Raw genomic sequence first — 24,708 nt, forward strand, 5'->3', positions numbered from 1 at the left:
ATAGTATCTTGTAACTGTATAAACAATGAAGTTAATTCTGTATTGTCAGGAATAAATTCTGCAGTCTCAATGTGTAAAACGACTCTCTCTGCGTATTGAGAGTCAGTAACTATATTGAGGGGTTCTTTAAAATCCATAAGTACCATGAGAATGGCATACAATTCTGCCTTTTGTACAGAATTGTAAGGGCTTTGAACCACTTTACTAATATTTCCTGATTTATATCCTGCCTTACCTGATTTATTTGCATCAGTGTAGAATGTATGAACTCCAGAAATAGGTGTTTTTCTTACAATGCGTGGAAGAATCCAAATCGTTTTCTTTATGAATTTGATTCTCTCAGTTTTGGGATAGTTGTTGCTAATTGTTCCCAAAAAGTTACTGCCAGCTCTCTGCCAATATTCGTTATCTTTCCATAAGGAAGAAATTTCCTCATTAGTTAAAGGTACTATAATTTCTGCTGGGTCCCTTCCTATTAGCTGACGAAGTCTTAATTTACCTTTTATAATCAAGTCAGAGATATTTTCTATATATGTTTTCAGTTTTTTATTCTGTTTATGTGGTAGGAATATCCATTCTAATATGATATCTTCTCTCTGCATCAAAATCCCTGAAGGATATTCTCTAGATGGTAATATAACCAGAATACAGTCTAGGTTTGGATCCACACGGTCCACATGTGCTTCTAGTATCCTCTTTTCTACCCATTCTAATTCCTTCTCAGCTTCAGCTGATAGTATTCGTGGACTATTCAAGTCCTTATCTCCTTTTAGGGCCATTTTCAAGTTTTTCAAATCATGCCCTTCTACTCCAATTATGGTTTGCAGTTGAGAAATCTCTCCTAGTAATTTTTGAAGATCATTAAGAGTCTGGTAGCGATCTCTTCTGATCTGTACTTTTTGTGGTCTAATTTTCTGTAGACCTATTTTATATCCTAAGTAGTTGATAGACTCTCCTTTTTGTATTTTTTCAGGTGCAATTTGTAATCCCCAGCGAGGTAAAACTTCCTTTACTTTCTCAAACATTTTTTCTAATATTTCTCCTTTAGAGTCAGCTAACAATATATCATCCATGTAATGATAGATTATGGATTGTGGAAACTGTTTACGAATTATTTCTAACGGCTTTTGTACGAAATATTGGCACAGGGTGGGGCTATTTAGCATTCCCTGTGGCAAAACCTTCCATTGATATCTCTTCACCGGTTGAGAATTGTTATAATTAGGTACCGTGAAGGCAAATTTCTCTTTGTCTTGTTCTTGTAAAGGTATAGTGAAGAAGCAATCCTTTAAATCAATAACTATAATAGGCCATTCTTTGGGTATCAAAGAAGGCAAGGGCATTCCAGGCTGTAGAGAGCCCATTGGCTGGATAACTTTATTGATGGCTCTCAGGTCTGTAAGCATTCTCCATTTACCAGATTTCTTTTTGATCACAAATACAGGAGAATTCCAAGGGCTGGTTGATTCCTCAATATGTCCAGCATTTAGCTGTTCCTGAACCAGGCTTTCTAAAGCTTCTAACTTCTCAGAGGTCATAGGCCATTGTCCTACCCAGACAGGTTCCTCTGTTAGCCATTTTAAAGGTAGGGCTTTTGGTTCCTCTGTTCGTTCAGCAAAGTGTCTGTCACCTCCCTGTTAGTAGCACCATGTTGGGGCTACACCTTTAGTCACAATGGACCCTTGGGAGTTACATAGACCCACCCATGCCATAGTACTTTTTATAGATGTATAATACTCAATTGTATCTCTTAAAGGAATGAACTAGTAACTGAAATATTCAACTCTCTTCTCCTTATGCAGTTGTGATTGGTGGGATGTATTAAAAGTTTTAATCTTTATTAGAAAGTATTTTTACATGCATGAAATTTTTGTTTATAGACATGAGGTATGCAAGTAAAAACTTTAAAAGCATCAAAATCTGTCAAGTCATTTGGAGTAGGGTCTAGGCCCTCCCTCCTGTCTGTAATGTAAGCTAAGGGAGTATCCCTCCATGGGGAATGTGCTCCCAAAGTCTTTTTGTGCATCAGAGATACATCCTGGTTCCACTGTCAGACAGCCCAGGCCTTCTAGCTGAGACCCATGTTCAGGGGGTCTGAGTTGGTCCAATGCTGGTTTCCCAGCTATCAGTCTGGGGGTCCATGAGCTCCCCCTTGTTCAGGTCAGTGGTCTCTGTGGGTTTCTGTAGCCTTGTCTTGACTTTTCTTAGCACTCCTCCCTCTCTGCAACTGGATTCCAGGAGTTGGGCTCAGTGTTTAGTTGTGGGTGTCTGCTTCTGTTTCCATCAGCCAGTAGATGAGGGCTCTATGATGGCATATAAGTTAGTTATCTGTCTCATTATTTATCATTGAACGGCATTTAACATAGCCTCTCCACTGTTGCTCAGATTGTTAGTTGGGGGTCATCCTTGGAGGTCTCTGGACATTTCTCTAGTCAGTTTTCTCTTCAAACCTACAATGGCTCCCTCCATTATGGTGTCTCTTTTTCATTAGTCCCCCTGACTCAAATCTTTCTGGTCCCACATGTTCTTCTCTCCTCTTCTTCTCTTTCTCCTAACTCCCTCTCCACTCACGGAAGGCACCACCCTCGATGAGGAGTGGGTAGGGAATGGGAGGGAGGGAGAGGGAACTGGGGTCGATATGTAAAATAAGAAATAGATATTTTAAACATAAGGCTGTATAATGCCTTAGGCCCTTACTACTGTGTGTGCTTTCTGGAAGGCCAGTGCTGCTTCTGCTCTATACGCCTTGTTTCTCTGATCCAAGTGGGTTTTGAGAAAATAAGACCATGTGTAGCTGTTTTCTCTCACCTGGAGAAGGTTACTCCTACTGCCATCAGGACCCCAGGCTCTGATCTTTTACTACTGAGATGTGTTGTGAGAACAAGCAAGTCATTGTAGCCCATAGCTGTCTGAGAGGTCCAGGGGGCGCTCTTGAGCCTTGTAGGGTCTGGTCTGTGGGCTTGTAAAGGTGGCCACACCCATTTTGGGTGTGGTTTCAGGCGGATGGAAGGGGAGAAGAGCTTGAGGCTTGGCTTTCCTTTGCGCTCTTTCTGGTGGGTCAGCGGGAGGAAGAGCTGGGAAACGCTCCAGCGATTCTTTGTATTTTTCTGTGTAATTGCTCCCCAATAAACACCCATTTATCATTTATCTTGGGTCTAGTGATATAATTATATCCTCGCCTTCAGAGCCTCACAGATTTTGTGCTATTTCTCTGTTGGGCAGGAGCCGTCATCCCTAATTACTGTTTTAATCACCTGTGATAGCTGAGTTATCACTGTTAACAGAACATTTTTAAATGAGTGAAAGCTACACAGTTACTACAATGTTATTTGGCCCTTTGTTGAGTTTCAAGTAGTTACTAATTATTAAAAGTCACTATTACTTAAACTTCTCATTGTGACTCTTAATGGACTTGGCTCTGTAAATGATATTACATATTTGCGAAAATGAAAGTGTTTCTTGGCGCGTTAAGAAGGATCAAATGAATTATCAGGCTCTGTGCATTAAGGGGTTATTGAGTAAGGTACAAAGAGCCAGTGTGTATGGGCTCTTCTAAATCTGAAAGCACTGGTCTGTCAACTGTTTTGTGCTCCATGAGACTCTGCCTGGAAAGACTGAACAGACAAAAACTGTTATTTTTGTTATAACAGTTACTTGCCTTTTTGGATATTTACTCTCTTGTGACTAGCCATTCACAGCACACGATCCCTCTAGCTTTGTAACAGGGTTGGTACTATTACAGATAGCCCTGTCCTTTAAGGTGGTTCTGCAATGTGGACTTGATATTCTCAGATCTTTGCATGCTTGTATACATTTTATAATGATCTCATTAAATTATATGACCGTTAAAACTTGCCTGGACATTTGATGGGGTAGCTGGCCAGTGCCTGACACACTGAATTTTCCCATCTATGAATGATGTATTGGTCATTTACTTAGTTGTTCTTTAATTATTCTTAATAATGCTTTGAACTTGGTTTTGTATATAGGGATGACGCATATTTTTGTCTGATTTATTAAGTGTTTGATATTAAGATATTGTCTTTGAAAAACTAAATTTCTTGGGTGCTGGAGAGATGGCTCAGTGGTTAAGAGCACTGGCTGCTCTTCCAGAGGACCCAAGTTCAGTTCCCAGCAACCACATGGCAGCTCACAGCTATCTGTAACTCCAGTTCCAACGGATCTGGCATCCTCACACAGACATATATGCAGGCAAAACATGGATGTACATAAAATAAGTAAAACTTTTAAAAGAAAAACTAAAGTTCTTGCCTGTGAAAAATATAATGACTTTCCTCCCTCCTCCCTTACCACCCAATCAGTGTTTCCACATCTTATTATTAGTGTGATGTCTAGAAATGTCGGCACAAGCTGATGGAGGGTAACTTTGTTTTCCCTGGTCTTAGAAGAAGGAAATGTCTGTTTTTTCACATCAGTTCTCATGGTTCTTGTAAGGTTTCTTAGAGGCCATATTAGCTGTGCTTCCTTTGCTGTGATAAAACCCCATGACCAAGGCAGTTTATAGAAGGAAGCATTTATTTGAGCTTACAGTTTCAGAGGGATAAGACCCACATGGCAGAGAAGGATGGCGATGAGCAGCAGGCGTGGCGACAGGAACAGGAAGCCAACAGCTCAGATCTCAAATAGAGCAGGAAGTGGGGATTGCCAACTGGAAGTGCCTCCAAGCATTTAATCTTTAAGCTCAGTGACACAAGTTCTCCATCAAGGCTGCCCCACCCAGACCTCCTTACACTGTGTGCAAATGCCTGAGCCTTTGGGGCAGTCCTCATTCAGATCACACAGGCGCTGTCCATCAGGTACAAGAGTAATTATGAAAGAGTGTTGCAGCTTGTCACATGAGTTGAATTTATTGAGATGGTTATTTTTTTCCCCCTTCAATCTCTTAATGTGGATTGGCTACCTTGGTTTTTTTTTTTTTTTTTTTTTTTTTTAAGTTAAGCTAACCTTTTGTTTTGGAAACAGACCTAATTTTGTCGATTTTAGTATCCTTTGATAAATAACTAGAATTGGTTTCCTACTGTTTTGGTTAGATGTTATATCTGTGTCCATAAGAGACAGGGGCCTGAAATTTAGATTTTTCAGGAGTGGTTTCTCTTGGATGCCTTCTCATTCTCACACTCAAGAAGTTGGCAGATTTCAATATAAATCCTTTTAAGGTGGGGATTGTCTGTGTTCAAGGCTGTGTGTTTGCCTTGAGCATCCTTACCCATCAGGTGTTGACGGCTTATTTGTTAGTTTAAAACACAGTCTTGTTTTTTCTGTGATTTCTTCTTTGCTCATGGATTATCTAGGGGGGGCTGTTGACTGGTTTTTGGACCTCTTGTCATTTTGGTTACTATTTGTTTTTCACATATAGCTCACATTCTGAGTGGAGAACATAGAGTGAACACTGAACACTTCTGTCTCAGTGTGTGATGAAGATTGCTAGATGGGGTGTACTTACAGAGCTTCTGCTCTTGTAGATGACTATTTTGTTAAGTTTGTTGTTTCAGCCCTTTTATTTATTTAAGAGGTTATTAATCTTCAGCTATTTTATTACTTATTTATTGTTCATGTTTTTCTTCCCCCTTCCTAGTTAATTACAGAGCTTTCTAGTCTTTCATTATGATTATAGTTTTCTTTTTCTCTTTTTGATTCTGTCATTTATTTCTTTGCATAGCTTATAACTAGCTATCTTCCTAGAAGATTGATGTTTTATTTTACATTTTAAAAATTCATTTTACATACCAACCACAGTTCCTCCCCCTCTTCCCTTCTTCACCCCCACCTTCGAAATCCACTCCTCAGAAAGGGTAAAGCCTCCCATGTGGAGTCAACAAAGCCTAGACTATCAAGTTAAGGTAGGACCAAGACCTCCCCCCACCCCAAGCATCAAGGCTGAGCAAGGCATCCCACCATAGGGAATGGTTCCAAAAAGCCAGCTCATACAGGAATAGATCCTTGTCCCACTGCCAGGGACCCCACAAACACCAAGCCACACAACTATCACCCACGTGCAGAGGGCCTAGTTAGGACCCCTGCACGTTCCCCAGCTGTTGGTCCAGAGTCAATGAGCTCCCACTAGCTCAGGTCAGCTGTTTCTGTGAGTTCTCCATCATGATCTTGACCTTCCTTGCTCATATAATCCCTCTTCCCTCTCTTTGGCTGGACTGCAGGAGCTCAGCTTAGTGCTTGACTGTGGATCTCTGCATCTGCTTCCATCAGTTACTGGATGAAGGTTCTATGATGGCAATTAGGTTAGGCTCCAATCTGATTACAGGAGAAGGCCAGTTCAGGCACCCTCTCCACTATTGTGGATTCCTGGGAATCTCCCCAATTACCACATTTCTCCCTAACCTCATGATGGCCCCCTCTCTTTCATTGCTCTTCCTCTACATTCCCTCCCCCAACTTGACCATTCTGTTTCCTGTTCTTATACCCCATTCCTTCCCCCTTATGACCCCCTCCCCAGATGCTTAAAATATATCAATATAAGAATGTTACTTGGGCTAGACAGGTGGCTCAGTGGTTAGTAAGGCTTGCTGCTCTTTTGGGGAACAGAGTTCAGTCCATTCTTAGCACCCGCCAGGTGGCTCATAGATTCCTGCAACTCCAGCTTTAGAAGTCAGTTACCCTTTTCTGGCATCTGTGGGCCCTTGTACTTATGTGCACACCCCCCCCCCATCTACTCACACATGCACCGTTAAAAATAATGTTTGAAACTTTTAAAGAAAAATATCTTTGTCTCAGGTAATGTTTCTTGCCTAATGTCTGTCTTTTTCTTTATTTTGGTTTTTATCGCCTACCTTTTCCTCCCATACTTCTTTTGGGTTGTTTGAGAGTGTTGCTTCTTTTGCATTCTCTTGTTTTGAATGTCTTTGTGTCTTTATATGTATATCTTATAAGTAGTACATACCCCCCCCCTTTAGTCTTTGCTTTTGGGGGAGAGTGTGCACTCTAGTTTGTATTTCTTTTTTTTTCTTCCTTTCTTCTTCTTCTTCCTCCTCCTCCTCCTTCTTTTTTTGTTTCCTTTCTTTTCTGTCTTTTAACAGCCTTGGATGTCCAGGAGCTCACTTTGTAGACCATGCTGGCCTTGAACTCAGGGATCCTTCTGCCTCTGCCTCCTGAGTGCTGGGATTAAAGGTATAAGCCACCACACCGGGCAAGTGTGTGTTTCATACTGACCAAGATGTAGAGCACATTTCATGTGTATTCCTTTGTGAATTGTGTGGACAGATATTTTGCCTGTTCTTAAATTGGGTTCTTGACCTTCTTGAATTTATATGCTTTCCAGTATACTTGCTAGCTATATTTATTTTCTATTATTTTGTGGCATCTTTTAATTTTTTAATGGGTTTATTTTGAAGAACAAAGTTTAATGTTTTGTGAAGTCTAATTTCTTTTTTACTTTTTTATTCTAGTTTCCCAAGATGGGAACTCAGATAATTATTTGAATTTGAAAGATTTTGATATGATGTTTCATCATCGTCATTAAGTAAAAATGTTTCCTAATCTTCTCTGTAATTTTCTTCTTTTATATGTACAGATTGTTTTAATTCATTTAATGTCTTTGCCTATTTCTAATTTACCTTCTTGCAAGTTCTGAGAACGTACTCTGTACAACTGTGGTTATTGTGCTGGTTGCTCTTATGTCAACTCAACACAAGCTAGAGTCTACCGGGAAGTGAGAAAATGCCCACAGAAAATTGGCCTGTAGGGAAGTCTAAGGAGTATTCATTCCCTAGTGATGTGGGAGGGCCCAGCTCACTGCAGGGAGTGCCACCCATGGGCTGGTGGTCCTGGCTGCTATAAGAGAGCAGATTGAGCAAGCCATGGAAAGCAAACCAGCGCTAGCAGCCCTCCATGGCCTCTGCATTGAGTTCTTGTCCAGCTTTCTTTGATAATGGGCTGTGTCCTGAAGATAGAAGCTGGAATAAATCCTTCCTCCCTAAGTTGCTTTGGTCTTGGAGTTCTCACAATAGAAACCTAACTAGAGGGATTTGATTTGGGGAAGCCCTTGGCCTGTCTTGGTGACAATGCTCTACAGTAACTGGGTGGCTTTTTATAAACAAGTGTTGTGTTGGTTCACTGTGCCATTCAGGTTAATATTCTGATCTTCTTTGGAAAGAAGAGTTTGAAACATTGTTATGCACTATAAATGTCAGCTTGTCTGCTAGTTTAAGCTTTATGTAATTTGAAGTCTATTTTAGACACATACATATTTGAGATTTTTTTCTCCTTTTGAATTCTTTGATCATTTTGAAGTAAATGTATTTATTTGCTTATTTATTTGATTCAGGGCACCACTCTGTAGCCCTGGTTGGCCTAGAACTCACAGAGAATGCACCTGCATCCCAAGTACTGGTATTAAAGGCATTTGTCATCACAGCTGGCTCCTTTTTCCTTCCTTCCTTTTTTTTTTTTTAATTTTATTTTTTGGGTCTCTTATTATTAAGCCACCTCAACATTCTGAATGCATTACTGCTCATTTAGCTATCTTATTTGCTTGCCCTTTGCCTTTGATGTGAAGAAGCTAAGCCTCCTAGATTTACTTAAACATTATTAATCATGGTTATATTTAGTTTTGTCACTTTTCTGTTTGTGTTACTGCAAATTTGGGGTCCTTTAATGGTCACCAGATGACAAAGAGGAAATTGGGGTCCCCTCTTGATTTTCAAAGTTGCATTTATACAAGAATTTAAGGCTGAGCTCAGTGGAAGCTCAAGACAGTTTTGTTAGAGTTTAAAACAAAGCAAAACAAAAAATAAAAGCCAGGGCATGCCAACTATAGATCCAAAGGGGGCAAGAGGGAGTGGAGAAGAGGAAAGTAAACCATGCTGTCTCATTGGTCAGCCACAGGGTTCACAGGCAGCCACGTGTGGGTGGGGAGGGGCCTTCGGAGAGAGAAAGAGTAAGGAAACCCAAAGTATTAGGAAAAGCATAGTTAGAAAAGTGATAGAAAGAGGAAAAGAAATCACTTTTTTTTTTTCTTCTTTTTCATTCTTTTGGTTTTTCAAGACAGGGTTTCTTTGTGTAGTTCTGGTTGTCCTGGAGCTCACTCTGCAGACCAGGCTGGGCTTGAACTCACAGAGATCCACCTGCCTCTGCCTCTTGAATGTTAGGAATAAAGGCGTGCGACACCACTGCCCAGCAGGAAATTACAATTTTCTGAGTGATTGGGAAAAGTGGGCACTTTGCAAAGCCTCATGGCTGTGGCCCTGTAAGTCACTGGATGAGGGGAGAGGATCCTGGAAAGGAAGGGTTCAGTTTCTCCTTAAAAGACCAACTATTTATTCTGCTTATCTTTTTAGCACAGTGAGGCTGCCTGCTTAGGGGTGATCCCTTGACTGAGATGGGCCAACTGGAACGAAGGACTTTTGTCTTAGTACTTTAAATGAGTATCACAAGGTGGCAGATTGCTTTTTCTGGTCCTGTTGACTCAAGCCACAGGCAGATTCTAGCAATCTATTGTGCACATGACCATTTTCAACAGTTTTCCTTCAGAGGGGGGATTGCTTTAACGCCTCACTGCTTCCAGCAAATGGCCTTAGTTAGGTCTAGCCACTGCATCTTATGTGCACATATATTATTCTGAGTCAGTTACAAAGGAGAACTAGGAAATGCAGAAAAATCAAAGCCAAGCTTTCAGCTTATTTTACATCCAAAGCTTAGACCAGTCGATTCTGAGCAGGTTTCTCAGAAAAATCATTCCCATACCAGAGTCTGTTTAAAAAGTAGATCTCTCATTTGCCCAATTCTCTACATTTGTCCCCTTCATGCTAGAAGCCAGCGAGGAATTTGATTGAGGTAGAGTGTGTCAGTTCTTCTGTTCTCTGGCTGCAAGCATGTCTGCTGTTAGCTTTCTTGCCTCCATCTGGGAACCCTGGGAGGCTGGTGACCCGACCAGGTAGCAGGGCGGAGTGGTTAAGTCTTATTTCTTCTATCAATTTTCAGTGTTACATTCTTTTCTGGCTTCTGTTTGATTTATAGTTTCCTGTAATTGTTAAATAGTAGCTACTTCTGACCAAGGTTTTAATGTCGCCGTCTTCTGCTGTAGTTGTGTGGCCACCAGCCCCTTTTCTGTTACTGCAAGCTCACATGCTTTTGAGGGGGATTTTTGTGGGACACAGATTTTTAAATCTGCTATTATTTCAGTCAGCAGGTTGATGATGACTTCTGAGCACTTTCTAGTTTAACTGACCCCTTTGAGATGCCATCCTTCTGTCTTTCGGTTGTTTTAAACTTTCTTTATCCATTGGTTGATGTGAAGTATCTACTTACTGTGTGTTTTCTTTGTATTTACTGTGTTGACTGTTTCTGGCTATTTCCCATCGGTTTGATAGATTCTCACTGATTACATTAGAGCACAAAGCACTTACTCCATTCTTCCGCTCTTCTGGGGTTGGAAATATCTGTGGTTATTTATTTGAGAGTGTCATGTCCCTTTTTCATTCCTTTTCGTTTTTACAGTTTCCATGCTTGTCAGCATGAATGCTTTCTGTTGTAGTTCACCAATCTTATTTTCATCTGTACCCATCTGCATTCAACTCGCTGTCTTTGTCGCGGTGTGGCTTCTTCCAGAATCACGTTGCTGTCCATGCCAGGCCCCCGAGGGATGGCATGTGTTCTCCTCTAGACCTTTCCCCAGAGCACTGGACCAAACTTTATCTGCTGTCCTCCCAGCACCAATTCTCTGCTTGGTTTGGGAGCTATATTTTCTTTAATTTCTTAAATTTTCTTTAAGAATTTGCAGGTTTTTGGTGAATCAGTGCTGTCCTTGGCTCCGTGTCTCCCATGTCTATTTTATTTTTATTCCAGTCTTCACCTTTATGGATGTAGACAAACAGTACGCGGAGTAGACACCAGGTAGCCCCCTTTTCTTAGTATCTCTCTACTACTTTCTCCATAAACTTCTGTCGTAAGTGGTTTGAGATTATGCATGGCGGATGCAGGGATATCCATCACTGCCAGGTTTCAAACCAGCAATAACAACGGACAAAGTTACCCCCCACCCATCACTGAACCAGTCTCCAGGTCTCTAGATATAATTAATGTTCGTCATTCCCCTTCCCCAACAAATACCTTTGCTCTGTTTTTACTGACTCTCTTGTCCTGGTGTGCAAGAGTTGGGATGTCCTTGACCAATGCTGAACTTTTCAGATCTGGCTGTCTTGATGTGTCTGAAGTTTTGGTTTTCTAGCTTCATAAGGCAGGCGAATGCCTGGCCTGGTTCACACTCTTCTGTTGGATTCCTGCCAGATTCTGCAGTGTTTTTAGCCTGTTGCTCTCCCTGCTTCAGATCGCCCCCTGGTGGGAAGAGCTGGGATAGACTGACTAGCTTCTGTGAGTTTCCCCCTTTCAGGGTCTTGGTGTCTGTCATGGCTGGCCTGGTGACTCTTTTTATTCTCTGATTGTTTTGTCAGGGACACAGCCTTGTTATGATGTACTTTACACTTCCAGAAGAGGAAGAAGGCTCCTGAATTTTAAGTAGCTATTGGATGTTTCTGTCATAACGATAGGCTGAGTTATTTGTCAGTTGGATGCTTTCTAGGAATTGCTACTATTAAATAATTTCATATATCCTTAAACTCCATGAGTCTTTCCATCCTTTCCTCCTCCCCTCCCTTTCTCTTTTGCTCTCTCTTTCCATATTGCCTTCATTTTTTTCTAACTTTCCCTTTTCTCCCTTTCTTCTTTTCCTTCTCTCTGAATTCATATTCCCTTCCCTCTCTCACTCACTCTCTTTTCTCCCCTCCCCTCTTCCCTCTTTCCCTCCCCCTCCCCTCTCCCAATCACTCTCCTTTCTCCCCTTCCCTCTTGTACTATGGCCAAACTCAGAGCTTCACCCACCAGGAAGATGTTTTACAGCTGAGCTGGACTCCAGCACGGTTCCATAAAGCTTTTATTATTTATTTAGGATAAGTGTCCCTAAGGTCACTGGGATATATATTTTTTTAACTTTAAAGAGATACTCTCTGTATTCAAAAATGTTAACGCCAGACTTCCCCAACCTGTGGGAATACCTTTTTTTCTTAATATCCATAATGCTGTGTTCAGTCATGTTAGGTTTTGTCAATTTGGAAGGGGGAAAATCGCATCTTCTGATTATTTTTGAACTAGGGTTGCTCCATATAGCCCTTGCTGTCTTCAAACTCACTATATAGGCCAGGGTGGCCCAGAACTCAAGAGACTCACTTGCCTCTGCCTCCAGAGTGCTGGGACCAAAGGCATGTGTCACCACACATGGCCTCTCATTGGTTTTTGAAATCTCATTTTCTGTTGCCATAGAAAAGTTGAACATACTGTCTCAGTTTCATTCCCCACTGCAGAGCACCTTCCCTGTGCCTGTTGGTTAGATGTTTGACATGTGTGTTTTATGATCACACATGGAGTTTCTGAGTAGCTGTAGATGAAGAAGCTCTGAAGAGGTGTTTAAGAGCAGCTAAATGCTATGATGTCCAGGCAGATGAAGACAACAGTTATCAAAGTCCAGCTGTGGGTTGGGGGACTTGGCAAGTCCTCTCCCCGGAGAGTAGACAAGTTAGTGAGGAAATGATGCTTCTTTGACTCTACCATGGCAAGCCATTTTGAAAAAGTACATCTGGACAGGTAAGAGCACGGTCGCATTTTCTAATGCACACACAATGTTGTGTTGTGCAGCGTGAGACTTCCAGATGGGACAACATGGTCTGTGTGTGTCAAGCACAAAGAAATGTTGCTGTAGATGAAAAATCTGTCTTTGTTATGAAACACTCAGGAAGAAAAACGCCGTCTCTAAAGTACGAGTATTTATTTCCTCTCAGAAAGAGAAGCGGTGTGAAGCTTCAAATATAGTATTAACGCTGCCTTACTCTGGGAAAGCATCTTTTTGGGTAACAACACCTCCAGCTCCAGCCACTGCTTACTCAGCGATCAGTGCTGGAGGTGTGGTGCCTGCTCTTGTCTACTGCACAGAGGTTCCATGGAGTGGTCACTGCTGTGATCATTGTCTCCTTTTTGCAGGTGAAGGAGTTGAAGCCCGCACAGACTATGCTAGCTTCCTTTTCAAAGGTGCAATGGTAAAAGTTGCCATTCAAACTGGTATGGGACAGAGATTTACTTATTTGTTTTTCTTGCTCATTACGGAGACTTTATTCTGTTATGAGCTACAATAGTCACTTGTGGTGACCAGATACTTGGCAGGAAGCCATCTAAGAGAGAAGGCGTCATTGCTGGCTTTTAGCTTATGGTTCAAGGATACAATCATGACAGAGACAGTGCAGCATGGAGGTAGGGAAGGCGAGGCAGTTGAGCATGCTGTGTCCCCAGCCAGGAAGCAGAGAGGGAACAGGAAGTGAGGCCAGGCTATACAACCTCAGTTCCCAGACCCAATGGCCCGCTTTCTCCAGTGGGGCTCTACTTCCTGCAGATTTCATTTGGACCACAGTCTGGACTTTATTCTGCCACCCTTCTGTGTTTAGTTTCAAAGTCTAACCCTTTTTCAGGTATAGGCGATGTGGAGGAATCAGCTGCCAAGGACATTAAGTCGAGCCCTAATGCTAGCATGACTGCTGAGCTAGACGACCCATGTTTGGGACTCCGCCTTTCCGGTTAGCTGTGTGATCTTGAACGCCTTATTTTTGGGGGTGATAGTACTTGGGCATTTCTCATTCAGTCAGTGCAATTCAGGTTCTTGTGGCACCCGTCTTCTGCCTGTGCACGTTCTATTATCTGCTTCTTCTGGTCCACAAGGATCTCAGGCCTATATATTCAATACTGAGTCCTGGAGTTTTACCCACTTACTTCCAATTTACCCCTTCCCATGACAATTGGTCTACCTTGTGTTCAGTGTTGCTGTTTTCAATGCCTGCAGCCTGTCGTCATTCTTCCTCATTTACGATTTAAATCTGATCTCTCACCATGTCCTGGCAATTCCATCTACAAAATGTGTCTCAGCATGTTTCTGTTTCCACTGCTAACATCTTCTACCAGAATGAACTTCTGCAGCGACTTCATTATAGCTTTCATTGATTACATGCATCCTCCTCCTCCATTCCACTCTCCAACCAGCTACACATACTGGAGCAGGGCTGGGGAGCCAGTGTTGCCCTTTAGACTTCTACTCAGTATCTGGGCTGATAGGCCTCTAATTCGGATGGATCTTTTTTTTTTTTTTTTTTCTTTTTCTCTTGACATTACAGACCCAGATGGTAGCTCCCTTCTATTGGATGATTTTCATTTATTAACTGAACATGTATTTGCTGCATGCCTGCTATCTGCCAGGTGATTGGAAGTCAGAATGTTAGAGACAGATGTGATCAGTTAATAATTTTAACAAAGTGTGGAGCATCATGGTAGCGAGACATAGGCAGGTTCATCCCATGGAGCAGCACGTCAGAACTTGGATCTGGGCTTAAATGACAGTCCAGGTAGGGGGCTGAGAAGGAAACGTGTAAAGTGGAGCTCTACTAGATAAGTAGTGATTACCCTGGAGTGGTGCTGGAAGACTCTGGAGATTAGTATGGTCAAAGGTAGGGAAAGCAATGCCTGTTCTGGAAATGGAAATCTCTCTATGGATAAATACAGATGGAGTTTAAGAGCATCCAAGGCAAGATGGGGTGGAAAACCTAGGCAGAGACTTAGTTGTCTTAAAGTCTTTAAACCCTGAGCTCAGGGGCGGAGACTTTGGGTGTCACAGAGATATTGAAACTCTGATTTCAGTATCAGAGTTACTTAACCTCTCTGTTTTATATCTGAAAAGAGGCTAATGGTGCTCCTACTTAAAATGTTACTCTGGGTGTCTTGGGCTTGGTTGTGCGCTGTGCTCTGTGCCCTGTGTCCTGTACCTTGTGCCCTGCACCCTAGTTTGGACATTTACTGACTAGATACTTGTGTGTGTGTGTGTGTGTGTGTGTGAAGCAGTTAAGCAAACTCCCCACCCCCACCCTGCAATTCCCATTACATTGTGATTAGATTTCCTCATAATTATGATTATAGCACAGCCTCCATTGTCACATGCCTAAAAGAGAGCACGCTGACCCAGGGACAGACAGAGCCACATTGTGTAGCTGGGCTGGCTGCTGTAAGTTGTCTTTACCATTGCTCTGTGTGGGACTTGAAGTATGGTCAAGGAGAACTGTTTCTGAGGTGAATTTGTTGGTCATACCTTATTGGACTCCTAAGCATTCAAGGCCAAGGACCAAATAGAATATAGGAAATTCACTAAAATGAAGTTACTTCTGAGGGATTTTCCAGCCAAGAGTCTGTCTTTCCTTAAGATTCTTCCTACTTCTCTACTCTCCACTGTGAAGAAGTTAATTTTACATGCTTATGTTTTTATGGTCTAAATTTTCACTTTGGAGAGCTTTGAGTTACTATCATTAAAAATTACTAGGGTGATTAATCTAGAATTAGTGACTAACTTGTAGGTCTACTGTGAGCTGAGATGGAATAATATTTGATTTGTTTGTGTCTTTAGTCATTTGTCATTGTAAGGACATTTTGACACTTTGCAGTCATTTGTAGAAATGACTTATTTTTTAATTTCACAAGCAACCAAACCATCTGTATTCATTTTTGAGTATCCATTCTGAAATCTAAAAAAAGAAAGCTAATTTTCTTTTAATGCTTCTAAACTGGGGGCAGGCTCCTTGGAGGGCATTATGTTTGATTGCTTTTGATTATTACAGAGACAGGGGACATGTGGATGCGTTATTTCATTTCGTAGGTGGGGACTAAGGGTGATAAATACACTGGAGTGGTTTGAGAGCTCTCACTGGGAGGGATTGTCCAGCCCCAGAGCTGCTCAGGACCCTTCTGGAAGGGCTGCTGCTTTCTGCCAGGGACCTGAAATAGCTGTGCTCATAGCACCATCTAGTGACAGAAGTGGGTAACAGCAGGACCCACTTTATCACAGAATAAGAATCCAAGCTTTAAGATTTTTGCAAAACCATAGATTATAGAGCCATGAGCTTTTGGACAGGGAGGAAAACTGGAATTAAACTAACTCAGCTTCTCACTTTACAGGGAGGGAGACTAGAGTCAAAGTACTGACGCGGTTTACCTAGTAGTGTATTTGTTAGTCACAGGCCTCCCGGCCGTTGTCTTCCAGACAGAGAACTCTCTGTGCGTTGTACTCGGATGACTGTGTAATAGTCATTTAAGAATGAGTAAACAGCAAACGAAAAGGCCTCATTTCATTCACTTCCACAACACATACATTATGCCCAAATCTTATTTTGAACCCATTCTCCTCAGTGAATGAGTATCAGTTTGATTATTGGTTGTTACAACTTGCACTGAGTACTGAGTCTACATGGGACAAGAAAGAATGCTTGTAAAATTAATCTAAAACTTTTCCAGTTTTATTGACTGATGAACTAACACAATGTTAGTCAAAAAATGCAAAACACTGTGTTGGCATACACTAAGTGTTTTTGATAAATGAAATTTTTATTGCCAAATCCTGTGAATGGTTTAGCTACAAGTGTCTTATGTCACACTCAGTTGGGAAAGAACAGTTTTAAATTACTGATTGGAAAAACTCTTGCTTAATGAATTATTTAAAGAACAAGAGTGGGTATGACAGGAGATGCCCTGAGTACCAGAACACTCCGGACTCGTGTGTACCAATGGAGGGGACCTGGGTCCCTGTAGATGCTGAGACAATGCAGGCGATGCCTTCAGCGCCGACACACTTGAGTCCATGCATGCAGACATAAGGAACTGCTCCCTATAGAGGCTGAGGACAGTGCAGGTGATGCTGCCGATGCTGTTGACAGTTGGCCTCAGTAATATTTTCTATGTGATGGGTCCTGTCCTGAGTGGGTTACGTGAATTATTCTTTTAGTCTTCAGCCCTTGAGGTTCAGGTACTATTATTTGCCTGGTTTTACAAATGAAACTGGAAAACAGAGAAGTTAAATACTGTGGAGCATCTCTCATTCATTGGTGGGCTGTTTCCCCCATTGGTGGGCATGGTGCATTCATGTGGTTTGTGGAACTTCTTCTTCTAGACTGCTGTAAGTGATTTTCATCTTCCACAGTATCACCTCTCAAAAAATGCCCATTTTATATGGATAGTTCCCTTCAAATATCATAGCATTCAAATTGTGATTTGTAGTTCTTGGTCCTCCCATAGCAGGTCCATTGTAATACTGCCTCATGCCTTCCACATGTCTGTGTGTAATACAGGGGGGATGCCAGAACATCTGGTTCAGATGTGTAGTGCTACTGGTGTTCAAAACAGACTCAGAACTGCTAACATCAGGCTCTCCCTCCTCAGAGGGGGTGATTGATGGCTGACAGGAGTTGGAGAGGCGAATGCATAGAATTATAAAGTCCAGAGCCCTTTTCAGTTTGTACTTGCAGTGAGCATTTTGGTCACGGGTGGGATGGAGCTCGGTCCTTCTCTGGTGTTATGTTGGCACTGGGAAATGTTCAGGTTTTATGGGTGGTTCTTATAGTACCGTGTATCTTATGGATGCCACATCCTGCCGAGTTCATGATAAAATAGAAGGAATTCATTGTCAATTAGTGTCTCTTACTGCACATTCATGCATGTTGTTATTGTAAGCTGGATTTAACTAGACCCTTCTTTATTTATGGATTCATGACACCACCTCTTATGATCAGACATAGTGTCTCGTAATTACCATAGGCTCCTGGCCCCTCCCTAGAGGAAGGAGGACAGAGACATTCTGTTCTGTTCTGGGTTCTGAACTAACTGGCTGCTTTTTGTCCCTGTGATCTGCAGAGTTAAGTTTCAAAGGCCAGTCTGGTGGCCCTAGAGACTGAACTGTTGGTCCAGCGTACTGACTGACACCTGACTATTGCAGTTCAAATTGTGGCTCTTGTGCTCAAATTGCTCTCCTCATGTGCTCTGTAAACTGATGTAAGATAACACCACTCACCACGTAAGGCTGTTATGAAGAGTAAAGGAGTGGACATAGTTAGTGCTTACACTACAGTTCACTATTAATTAAACCGTATGATCTCAACATTACCCACTTCTGCAGCCTTCTAGGATGCATTTCCCACTGATATCTGTCTCTTGTGTTTCCTGGGATTTGTGATCCCCACTGGCTCTGTTTGAAGAAGGGAAGGAAGTCTAGGAAGAGCCTTGTCTTTTCTTCATGTACTCCCACAATCTTGGTAAGCACATTATGATAAAAAATTATGCCAAACATGATGGTGCACTTGGAGCAGAGGCAGGCAGAACTCTGTAAGCCCAAGGCCAGTCTGCTTTAGGAGCAGGTTCCAGGAAAGCCAGGGGATGCATTCAGATCCCGTCTATTTTTTAAGGAGATTTTATTATTATTTTTATCTTATGTGTTTTAGTTTTGCCTACATGTTTGTCCATGCATCTTGTTTGTGCTAGGCTCACAAAGTCCAGAAGAGGGCGTTGGAACTGGAATTGCAGATAGTTGTGAGCCACCTTTAAGGTGCTGGGAATCTAACCTGGATCCTCTGGAAGAGCAACAAGTGCTCTTAATTAACCAATGAGGCATCTCTAGTTCATTAAGTATTGTCTTATGAATTTGTTTGTTTGTTTGTGTGTCTGCTTGTGCCTGCCTTTATTTACGTATATAACTGTTTGTGCATGCATGTTCCTGGTGTACATGTGGAGGTCAGAGAACAATCTAGGCGTTGGTTCTCTTCTCCGGCCAAATAATTTCTGGGCATTAAATTTGTTTCATCAGGCTTGGTGCCAGCAAGTACCTTCACCCACTGAGCCTCCTTGCTGCCTCTCCTCCCTTTCTGTGGAAAAAATCTTCAACATAAGATCTACTTCCTTCAGGTGTTGGTGGCGCATGCCTTTAATCCCAGCACTGGAGAGGCAGAGGCAGGTGGATCTCTGAGTTCGAGGCCAGCCTGGTGTACAGAGCAAGTTCCAGGACAGGCTCCAAAGCAATATGGGGAAACCCTGTCTCAGAAAAATTGAAACACCAAAACCAAAACCAAACAACAACAACAACAAAAAAATCTCATCACTTAAATTCAGAATGACCTCTGGGAACAATGTCATAGAGTCAGATCTAGAACCTACTGTCCGCATCACTTCCCTTCATCCCTCATAACTGTTCTGCCCTGTGTCTGCCTTACCTAGTGTAGACGCCTCATGGAAGTTGAGCCAGGCAGTGTTCACCCATGCTGTGTACACGGCAGGCTTGCCTTCTTGGTAAGGCTGATTTGTATATGTGCAGCCCCACATCTTCACCCACTCATCTCTGAGTGAGCATCTAGGTTCCTGCTCTTGCTGGAAAACACTACTTTCCACGGTGTAGTAGTGAATGGGGCATGCTAGTTAATCTTCAAGATCCTATTTGACTTTTAGGTAAACACTGCATGATAGGATTGCTGAGTCACATGGGTTCCATTCTTCATGTTTTTTGAGCACTCTCTGTGCTCTTACATAGAGGCTACCTCATTTTCCATTCCCACGAACAGAGTGTAAGAGTTGCATTTTTTCATATTGTTATTTTTTGTAGTAGCCTCCCAACAGGTGTGAGATGATATCTCATGTGTTTCTGAGGTGCATTTCTTGGAGGTGTAATGTTGACCTTTTTTTTTTTTCATGTACCCATTGTATGCTGTTTTTGAGGTTCTTGAGTCTTTTGCCCATTTTTACTTAAGTGTATTTTGTTTTGGGTTGTAAGTTCTCCTTGTATATTTTGGACATTGATCTCTTGTTGGGTATAATTGCATACAGATATTGTTTCCTGTTTCATTTGCTGCGCACTCAGTTGTGTACAGATGCAGTCTCCATCTAAGATGGCTGAGCTTTATTTTGTGCCCTAACGTGTGCCCTGCACTGGAGAGAGCATGTGTGGGGAGGAGTGGTGTGTGGGGAGGGGTGGTGAGTGGGGAGGGGTGGTGTGTGGGGAGGGGTGGTGTGTGGGGAGGAGTGGTGTGTGGGGAGGGGTGGTGTGTGGGGAGGGGTGGTGTGTGGGGAGGGGTGGTGTGTGGGGAGGGGTGGTGTGTGGGGAGGAGTGGTGTGTGGGGAGGGGTGGTGTGTGGGGAGGAGTGGTGTGTGGGGAGGGGTGGTGTGTGGGGAGGAGTGGTGTGTGGGGAGGGGTGGTGTGTGGGGAGGAGTGGTGTGTGGGGAGGGGTGGTGTGTGGGGAGGAGTGGTGTGTGGGGATGGGTGGTGTGTGGGGAGGGGTGGTGTGTGGAGAGGGGTGGTGTGTATTCTGTTGCTGTTGGATCTTGTGCTCCATGTGTCTGTTGGGTACATTTGGACTAGAGTGATAGTCAAATCCAGTGTTTTCTTACTAATTTTCCATCTGAATCATCTGTTTATTATCGAAAGCACTGGGTATTAGAGATGGCATTGCTATTATATTTCAGTTTGTTTCTGTCTTTAGATCCTTTGATATTTTATATATTTAGTGGTGCTTTGATGTGGGATTCATATATTTTTACAACTGTTTCATTCTGCTTGATGAATTGACCTGTTTGTCACTGTATAATGTCCTTCTGTATCTCTTTTTATATTTTGTCTGTTGGAAGTTGTGCTGCCCTGCTCTGTTTTGGTTTGTGAGTCTGTAAAATGAAGTAAATCTCTTGTTCAGGAGCATACAGTTGGGATGTTTTTCTAAATAACCATTTAGTGGCTTCATTTCATGAATTGGAGATTTGAAATCTGTCACATCTAAGGTAATAAATGGTAGGGTGGAACTAATTATTGGGCTGGAGAGATGGCTCAGTGGATAATAACACTAGTTGCTCTTACATACAACCTTGGTTAGTTGTTAACATCCAAACGGTGGCTGACAACCTCTTGTGTAATTCCTTGTTACCATGCACTCAATACCTATACATACATGCAGACAACACATATACAAATAAGATAAATAAATTTAAATACGATTTTTATGGCTGTTTTGTTATTTTCTGGATGTCTTATGCCACTCTTTAATTCCTTCCTGCCTTGCTGTCTTTCTTGAGGTTGTATGGTTCTATGTAACAGTTCGCTTGGGATCCTTCCTATTTCTGCTCTGTATATTAACTAACAGTTTTGCTTTCTTACTGTGAGGCTTAAATAGAACACTATATGCATGTAACAGCTTGCTTCAAGCTGTTAATCAGCTAATATTGACTGCATTGCTTACATTTTCCAGGTTGTGTTAGTACTTGCATCAGTTTTTGATTTAGACCCTTGTTGTTATTTTTGCCTATAGTTGTTATTAATTAGATCTTTGAACCCTCATTAAGGATAAGAGATTGCCCTAACACCAGTGTTATAATCCTGGAGTGCCCTGAAGATGGTTTGGTTTATATGCAGCACTGATTTTGATTTTTGTTTGTTTTGTATTATTACTCAACAGCTATTTGTATTTATATTTTGGTCTAAATAGTTTTCTTTGAAATTCCTGTAAATCGAGGTGGTTGTGAACTCTTTTTGCCTTTGAGGCAGGGTCTTCCCCTCTCCACCTCATATGTGGGCATTTTAGGTGCATACCCCATTCTACTCAAGTTTTCATTTCTCCCTCATTTATGAAAGACGACTTTGCAGGAAAAAGCCTTTTTGATTGGCAGTTTTTTACTTTATCACTTGACTGTATCATCATCCCCCCTCTCTGCTGGCTGCAGGGTTTCTGCAAGAAGTCTCCTGATAGTGTTAAAGCAGCCTTGCAGCTGTTTTAAAGAGAGGTGTCTCTTGTTACTCTCAGAACACTTCTTCCTTTGAGTTTGAGTATTATGTGTCATGGTATGCTCTCCTTTTGGTTGAATTTGACTGATGACATCTGCACCTGAGTGATGGCATCCAGAAGTTCCCAGCATCATTTCCTTAACTCTCTTTCTGGTCCTTCTTCTCCTTTCTACAGCTCCCATGGTGTAAGAGCTTCCTGTCTTGGTGATGTCCCATAATTTACACAGATGTCATAGATTTTCTTTTTCATTCTTTTTGTTCCTTTGCATAATTTCAAATGTTCTTTCTTTCTTTCTTTCTTTCTTTCTTTCTTTCTTTCTTTCTTTCTTTCTATTTATTTATTTTGGTCCAGTAGAGTTGGTGTGTTATGATATGTGGCACAGGGGGGGCCTTGGTGAATTCCATGGTGGGCGAGGGACAAGCACGCCACGCAGACAGGTTATTTGGGAAGTTTTATTGGGGGAAGGGAAGGGAATGGGAGAAGGGAAGGAAGAGATGAGAGGGGAAGAGAGAGACAGAGACAAAGACCTGTCTGCTTCTCCAGAGGGAAAGAGAGTGGGAGTATGGGAGCTTGTCTCTCAGAGGGACCTGTTGTGGCTGTGCACAGAGCTGTGGTACTGCTTGCCATGGGTACAGGGGTAAAGCACTCTGCTAGGCTCACAAAGGGGTGGGGCCAAAGTGTGCCAGGACGCTAACACAGGGTATTATTATTATTACTGTTATTTTTGTACTTTTAGTTTCCAATATTTCTTTTTTATTTTAAAGATTATCACTAATGGATTTTCTAGGTTTTTTTTTTTCTAAAATTTTAACTGAATTTTTTACTTTTATTATAGTTCACTTAACTTAATTCTTTATGAGTGTTATTCTGAATTCAATTGTAACCATTTTGCAGATCTTCATTTTGTGGGGACAAGGTAGGATAAGGTAGGGTAGGGCAGGGTAGGGCTAGTGTCCATTGTAACCTGTCAGTTTCTTTTCAAAGTGCTCGGATAGCCTTTGTTTCTTTTTTTTTTAAACATAGGGTGCCATGTAGCCCTGGCTAGCCTCAAATTCAGTGTGTAACTAAGGATGACCTTGAGCTTCTGATACTCGTGTGTCAGCTTCCCAAGAGTATGGCCACTGTGTCGAGTTTATGAGGCTCTGGGGACCAAATGTAACTCCACTAGCTGAGTTACATCCAGGCCCAAGGTTTCTCTTTCTCCTGGTTGTCCTTGTGCGTCTCTATTGATGTCTGTGCCTCAGGGAAGCACCGTCTCCTGGCCTTTACAGTTCTGTTGATGTGCCCTGAGGGTCAGTTAGCTGGTGTCACACATAGTGGGGCAAGGCTTTCATTTTGAAATACTTTTTGCTATCTACTGGGATACTTTCCCCCTCTATTCTTGCATATCAAATGTTTTAAATATTGCCTTTAACCATGCTCCTTAGATTGAACAGGTAAATATTTTCCTTCTCCCTTGACTAACTTTTGTAAGGTAAAAAATTCATAAAAGCATGCGTTTGTTTGTTCCACATTAATCTTCAGCCAAGATACCATCTCACAGGCTTGCCTACAGGCCAGTCTGGTGGGGACATTTTCTCACTTGAGGTTCCTTTTTCCAAAATGACTCTAGCCTCGACAAGTTGACATAAAACTGGCAACACAACATGTGGCATTTGCCTTGCATTTTAGGTATCACAGTCACAGAATTTAAGGCTTGTGCTTTCACATTTTGGCCAATCTGATAGAATTTTGTCCTTAATTTATTCAAAAGTAAAATAGGAAACACAAACACATGTTTCCTAGTTCTTAAGATGTGAAGAAAATTGAACAGACTTCTAAAAAACTTCTAAGTCCTTGTATGGAGGATTTAGAAAGAGTTTTTATTACAAACAGTTTAATGTAGTTCAGAATTGAACTCTTTCTTCTCATGTCAAATACTTGAATTAAACTCTCAGGGCAACTGCCATTAACAGATCTTAAGTAGCTTTCCACAGTGTTCTTCAAGTGTATGGTAAGGTGTGGACATGAGTTTGTGATGAATTGTGTCCCCCTCTAGTCTAGATCCATGTGCATCCTTTAAAATATGGTGTGTTTTGAATAGCCTAAATGTATCATATTCATGTAGTTGAGAAAATTGGACATATTGATATATATTAACTATTTTCTGTGTGTTTATTAAATTTTTTCTAATTGTACCATCAGGTATAAAGTTTTCTTTAGTGCAGATTATTTTTAATAGAAAAGTTAATTTGTGCTTTTCGTGGCTACCATCCTGAGGAGTCAGGGTTGTGTTACTGTGATGCTATATTGTGTGAGCTTGGCTCTTCTCTCCATTCTGTTTTGCAATACTGGGGAATAAAACCCAGAGCCTAGTAAGTGTGTGCTAGGCACGTTACTCTATTGAGTTTAATTCCCAGCTTGAGGTTTTATTCTTTTAAGTAGTGAATGTATTATTAAGATGTTGATAGAAAGGTAGATTTTCAAAACATGTAGTGACACAAAGGTAAACATATTTTTCCTTTTCTCTTTCCCTTCTTCCTGTCTTTCTCCTACCTCCTTTTTCGTTTGATTCTCCCTCCTCTGAACACCTGACCGGGTTAAGTTTTTAAAGTTGTAATAAACTCATCGTGTGTCTTATTAACTCTCGTGTTTAGGCATGTGTGGACGTAAGGGCCAGCTCAGTGTTTTGGCAGCAGATGGAGTTTTCCGAGACTCTTCATGGCCACCCGAAGTTGCCAGAGTGGCTGTCGACACACCCTTCTCATGGGAACCGAGCCGAACACTTGGACACACTCATACCACAGGTGAGCTAGCCCAGACCACAGGTGAGCTAGCCATGCTAATGCTGTTACTTTTGGTATAGAAAAAAAAATAGTTTTAGCATGCAGTTATCTCGGTTACTATAATTATTGGCTTTCACAGAGTTGGACTGAAAAGGAAAAGCGCTATTTACTACCCACAAGTCTTAGGGAGTAAATTGCTATGTACACCTGAATTTTCTCAATCTGAAGGTCTAGCTCTTTGTCCTTGAATTGTAACTGATTTGGTAATGTTTTAAAACTTTAGGCGGACCTGGAAATACAGTTTGGTGTGT

At 41.7% G+C, this 24,708-nt stretch overlaps 1 protein-coding gene across 1 annotated transcript in view; it reads left to right on the forward strand.

The window, feature by feature from the left end:
- Oma1 (OMA1 zinc metallopeptidase) overlaps positions 1 to 24,708 on the forward strand; it is a 51,564-nt gene that overhangs the window by 16,760 nt on the left and 10,096 nt on the right. Inside the window, exon 7 of the mRNA XM_051188283.1 lies at positions 24,269 to 24,418. Within this exon, the coding sequence (XP_051044240.1) occupies positions 24,269 to 24,418 (150 nt within the window). The remainder of the gene's footprint in view (positions 1 to 24,268; positions 24,419 to 24,708) is intronic.

Source organism: Phodopus roborovskii, unplaced genomic scaffold (genome assembly GCF_943737965.1).
Source record: "Phodopus roborovskii unplaced genomic scaffold, PHOROB, whole genome shotgun sequence".
In the NCBI taxonomy this organism is placed as follows: domain Eukaryota; kingdom Metazoa; phylum Chordata; class Mammalia; order Rodentia; family Cricetidae; genus Phodopus; species Phodopus roborovskii.